General features: G+C 57.9%; 1 protein-coding gene across 1 annotated transcript; it reads left to right on the forward strand.

The window, feature by feature from the left end:
• Positions 1-2,646: 2,646 nt before the first annotated feature.
• On the forward strand, positions 2,647-4,988 carry LOC104616265 (olfactory receptor 14I1-like; the record flags this gene model as incomplete). Its single annotated transcript, XM_010288080.1, has 3 exons — positions 2,647-2,697; positions 4,029-4,497; positions 4,631-4,988. Coding segments are annotated over 3 exons (878 nt in total), but the record flags the coding sequence as incomplete, so codon positions are not given.
• Positions 4,989-5,198: the final 210 nt, after the last annotated feature.

Consider the following 5,198-nt stretch of genomic DNA (forward strand, 5'->3'; position numbering starts at 1 on the left):
GCAGCCAGCCCTGCAGTCCTGCTCAGCGCTACCAAAACCTTGCCATGTCAACCCAATGCACAGGGCCATTAAGGTCCCCAGTAAGACGTGAGGTCATTGATGCCAAGGCATCCTCAGGCTGGTTAAATAAGACTTTGTCCCCTTCCTCTCCCTGACGGTTGATAGGTTCGTTACGTCAGAGCAGAGCTGTGCTGGCACCAAGCCCAAGCTCAGGTGTGTAACAGAGCAAGCTGGTACCAAGTGCCCAAGGTCCCATGCAAGCCCAAGGTTTGCTTTCGAGCCTGCTGGGGTGGGTGGCAGGTGGCAATGTAAAGAGGAAAGGAGGTGTCCCTACGGAGAGCAAGCCCTGCTGTCCTCAGGACCAGAGAGATGCAAGACTGGGCAGCCCTGGCAGGAGCGGGCTTTGCTGCCTGGGGCATCTCTGCAGCCCCGGAGGGCCTGTAGTGCAGGTGCAGCTGATCTCCAGGAAGGACAAGGTGCTTTTGAAAATCTCCTTGGCTGTGGACATCCCATTATCCAGGAAGACTGTGGAAGTCATTGGTCTGGCTGTTCCTTGGCCGTATCATCAAGGGGATGACTCAGGGTTATCAAACCCTAAAACAGGCTGCCCCGGGAAGCGGCTGAGTCACGATTTCCTGGAGGTGTTTAAAAGATACGTAGACACGGCACTTAGGCACGTGGTTTAGTGGTGGACCTGGCAGTGTTAGGTTTACGGCGGGACTCGATGACCTTAAGGGTCTTTCCCAACCTGAATGTTTCTATGATTCTATGATTCTGTGACTAAACTATGTGGGAGAAACACAGCCTGCATCTCCTGGAGAGAGATGGGACAGGACTCGCCTCACTGCAGTTGCTTGAACGAAAGCGCTGAACGTCTCTGAGGTTCTCTTGGGATCTGTTACACGGCTGCTCTAAACGGGGATGGTGCTCCTGCAAGTCTTGTGCTGTCGCTGCTGGCTGCCCGCAGTTGTGCTGGAGAGCCCTGGCACCTCAGGTAGCACCACAGGCTGTCGTTAGGCTTTCAGTTGAGCAGCTGCCCCGAATCAGGTGAGGCACTGCAGGGAGTCTATGCGACACCTGCCATAACTGTCAGTGGGGATCTGGTAAATGCAGCTGGTGGAGAGGAAAGAGAGACATAGCTCTCCCAATGGCAACTCCATTTGCCCAGAGGAATACCTCAATGGGCTGCCCTGGACATACTGAGCAGGAACAGGCATCATTGTCCTAAACATGGGCCAAAGGCATGCCCCACCAGCCTCCAAAATGACAACCCCAAACGCTGCCCTGTCCCTCTGAATTGCTCCACCAGAGCTTACAGTGACCTGCACGTGTCTTGGAACACCTCTGGCACCTCCAGTGTCACCTCTGGTTTGCATGGGTACAGGAGAGTCCTGCCTTCCATTGTCCGGGTGCCCTGTCTCATAGTGGGACAAGCAGAGGTGATTCTTGGGCCTGACTCTGTCTCTAATAGGGGAAATGACACAGCTGGAAGGACGTGTCCCTCCTCAGCTGCTGAGGAACATCGTTGATGACTTCAGCCTCTTTCACAGCAGGTTCCCCTGGAGCCCCAGGGACATCTCTGAGGGAGCCCAGAGAGACCTGAGAAAGCGGCACCTTGGGCTGGTCCTCTGCGGCGGAGCTGGGCCGGGCTCCTGGGGCGGAGGGAGCTGGTGGCAAGCGGGCAGCACTGCAGAGAGACAGCTCTGCCCAGGAGCAGCTCCTCTGCCCAGCACAGCAGGGCTGGGGGCACTGCCTGCGGGCACTGCGGGCAGCCAAGAGAGGTGACAGGCAGGTTAAAGGCAGCCTGGGGTGGGAGGCAGGAGCTCAGTGGGGAAAATCTTCACAGCCCTTTGACACGATAAGTCTGGCTGCAGGGCAATGTAGACAAGCTCCTGGATGTATCTCCAGGATCTGGCAGATGGGATGGCGGGTAGGACCTGTCAGGGTGGCTCCCCTGGCTTTTCTGGTGTGGAGGAGGACGTGTTGCAGAGCGGGGCTTGCCTGCTGCACCATCGGAGGGACAGGGCAAGACACCCCTTACTCCCGGGGATGGCTGCATGGGTTGGAAGCCGGGGGTGCAGCGAGGGGTGCCCAGGGCTGTCCTTCCGAGCAGGGTCCCTGCACCCCAGGGGCTGTGTGCCGGGACAGGGACTCTGCTGCCTGCCGGGGTCAGCCCTCAGCCTGCCCGGGTAGCTCCCCAGGGCACTGTTGGGAGCAGCTCTGGATGGCAGGAGCAACCCCCGGCAGGGCAGGGCCAGGCAGGGCAGGGTCCTGCTGCTCTCAGGAGATTGCTGCGTGGGTCAGGGCTGCTCACAGCCTCAGCTCTACCTCATGACATTGCCGAGGGGATTTCTCAAGAAGCACATCAAGTTAGTGCTCCTGGAAAGAGAAGGGCCTTTCCCAACTCTCTCTGGCTATCTGGGTTTTGCACTGGAGACTGACATTCGGGTTTCTACTTAGGAGTACGCTTAGGAGTACTACTTAGGAGTACGCTTTGAGGCTCCCAGCCTCTTACACTGAGAGACGAGTCAGCCTGGAAGAAGCACCTCGAAGCCGTGTACCCAGCTGCCCCCAGCCAGCCCAGCAACATCTCCCCCTTCCCAGCCACATCAGGCTCTCTGTGAGCTGGTCTTTACCCCTGCCCAGGCAGAGATGCCCCTGACAGTGCCCTGCCCGGGGAGGTGTTTGCGGGCAGAGGTGAGCGCACAGCGGTGGGACGGGGCTGGTGAGCACTGGCAGGGAGCTGAGCTGGGACAGGAGACGGCTCCCGGCAGGAACGGCTCCCGCAGCAGAGCGAGTGCCTTCCTGCTGTCCCTGCGACACAGGCACCTTCCCCTGAGCCACTCCTCCCTGCTCTCCTTCCCCTCCCTGCTCTCCTTTCCCAGCCTACACAGAGCCTCTGCCCTCTGCCCATGGGTCTCAGGTATGCCTTGCCCCTGCGCCAGCCAGAGCCTGGAAAAGGACAAACTCCGGATCTCCACCTGTCTGTATGTGTCCCTCCTCCCTTGGCAGGGGCATTGTGGCATTTCACTGCCATCCCCTCCTGCCTGCGCTGCCCTTGTTCCCACCTTGGATTTGCTGGGTCAGTGCGGGCTTTTGGGGTGGCGGGTTCAGCCCCTGTTCGGACACTGACCCGTTGGGTCCTGCTCTGCAGACGTGTCCATGGGAGCAGAGCGCCCAGGTCTTCTCCAGGCAGCTTCAGGACATTCAGCCGTTTCCCTGGGGTGCCCTCCAGAAGGGCGCAGCTCTCCCATCGTGTCCCTGTGCTCCCTGGGATGCCCATGGAGAAGACACCTCGGTGCTAAGGCCGTGGCAGTGCTGCTGGGCAGCCGTATGTGGGCAGCTGCAGTGACCCCCTGTGTCCCAGTCTGGAGGGGAGACCTGAAATCCTCTGCAGGTACCGTCAGTCTGTCAATCGGCTCTTTGAACCTGGAGCCCTCTGCTCTCCACAGTGCCCAGTTTCTTTTTAGGGGAGCACTGGCGTGTGATCATCCCCCAGCTCCAGGCTGCTGGCGCAGGGCAGCTGAGCACAGGGCTGACGGGCAGAGCAGCTCTCCTCTCTCTGCACTGCGGGACTGTCCCTTTGCCTCGCGGGACCCACAAGATTTCCCTTGGCGGGCATTGGAAACGGCAGGGATTTCAACCATCCGAAACCACTCCGAAACGTGGCAGGTGCCACTGGAACAAAACAAACAAAACAAACCCCTCTCAGCTCTGTTCTGCCGTCGGGCAAATTGTGAACAACAATGCGGAAAAGCTTTTGGTATATCACAAGTACATTTAATTGGAGATGACCCCGAGTTCCTCGTTCCCGCTCACTGCACAGCGAGAAGGACTCCTCGGGAGCCCAGCACAGACTCCCTGCTCCCAGCGGCCGCTCAGCCAGCAAAACCCGGAGCTCAGGGGAGGGGGCTGCAGAGAGGTCTTCCTGAAGGCAGGGTCTGAGTGTGGGGTTGCTCCAAGACATGTACTATGATCTGTGCAGAGGAGTCCGGCCTAACTCAGTACTGCCTTCTCCACGTCAACAGAAAACCATACCCAGAGGCAGCTGATGTCCAACAGCAGCTCCATCACCCAGTTCCTACTCCTGGAGCTCGCAGACAGGCGGGAGCTGCAGCCCTTGCACTTCGGGCTCTTCCTGGGCATCTACCTGGCTGCCCTCCTGGGCAACGGCCTCATCATCACCGCCATAACCTGCGACCACCACCTCCACACCCCCATGTACTTCTTTCTCCTCAATCTCTCCCTCCTCAACCTGTGCTCCATCTCCACCACTCTCCCCAAAGCCATGGCCAGTTCCCTCTGGGACACCAGGGACATCTCCTACTCAGGGTGTGCTGCACAGCTCTTTCTGCTTGTATTTTTCCTTGGAGCAGAATGTTTTCTTCTCACTGTCATGGCCTATGACCGCTACGTTGCCATCTGCAAGCCCCTGCACTACGGGACGCTCCTGGGCAGCAGAGCTTGTGCCCACATGGCAGGCAGCTGCCTGGGGCGGTGGGTTTCTCCATGCTCTGCTGCACACGGCCAATAAATTTTCACTGCCACTCTGCCAGGGCAATGCTGTGGACCAGTTCTTCTGTGAAATCCCCCAGATCCTCAAGCTCTCCTGCTCACGCTCCTACCTCAGGGAACTTGGGCTTCTTGATTTTACCTTTTTTTTAGCATTTGGCTGTTTTGTGTTCGTCGTGGTGTCCTATGTGCAGATCTTCATGGCTGTGCTGAGGATCCCCTCTGAGCAGGGACGCCACAAATCCTTTTCCACATGCCTCCCTCACCTGGCCGTCGTCGCCCTGTTTGTCAGCACTGGCATGTTTGCCCACCTGAAGCCCACCTCCATCTCCTCCCCATCCCTGGACCTGGTGGTGGCAGTTCTGTATGCATTGGTACCGCCAGCAGTGAACCCCCTCATCTACAGCATGAAGAACAAGGAGCTCAAGAATGCCCTGCAGAACCTGATTTTAGAAGTAGGATTTCAGCAGCAATAAACTGCCCGTCTCTATTCACAAGTTTTTGCCAACTTGTCTCAGGCAACTTGTGTCTTTTGGGCATTGTACTGGTTATAATCGTGTTCAGAAATGGTTGCTTTCCCCCAGCTTCTCAAGGGGAGGAACCCAGTCTAACCGGCCCATTCTGTAAATGAATGTACCACCACACTAACGCTGGCCTCCTTTGAGGTATGTCTGTAGAAAAAGGGA

The sequence above is a fragment of the Phaethon lepturus genome, unplaced genomic scaffold (assembly GCF_000687285.1).
Source record: "Phaethon lepturus isolate BGI_N335 unplaced genomic scaffold, ASM68728v1 scaffold8165, whole genome shotgun sequence".
NCBI lineage: Eukaryota > Metazoa > Chordata > Aves > Phaethontiformes > Phaethontidae > Phaethon > Phaethon lepturus.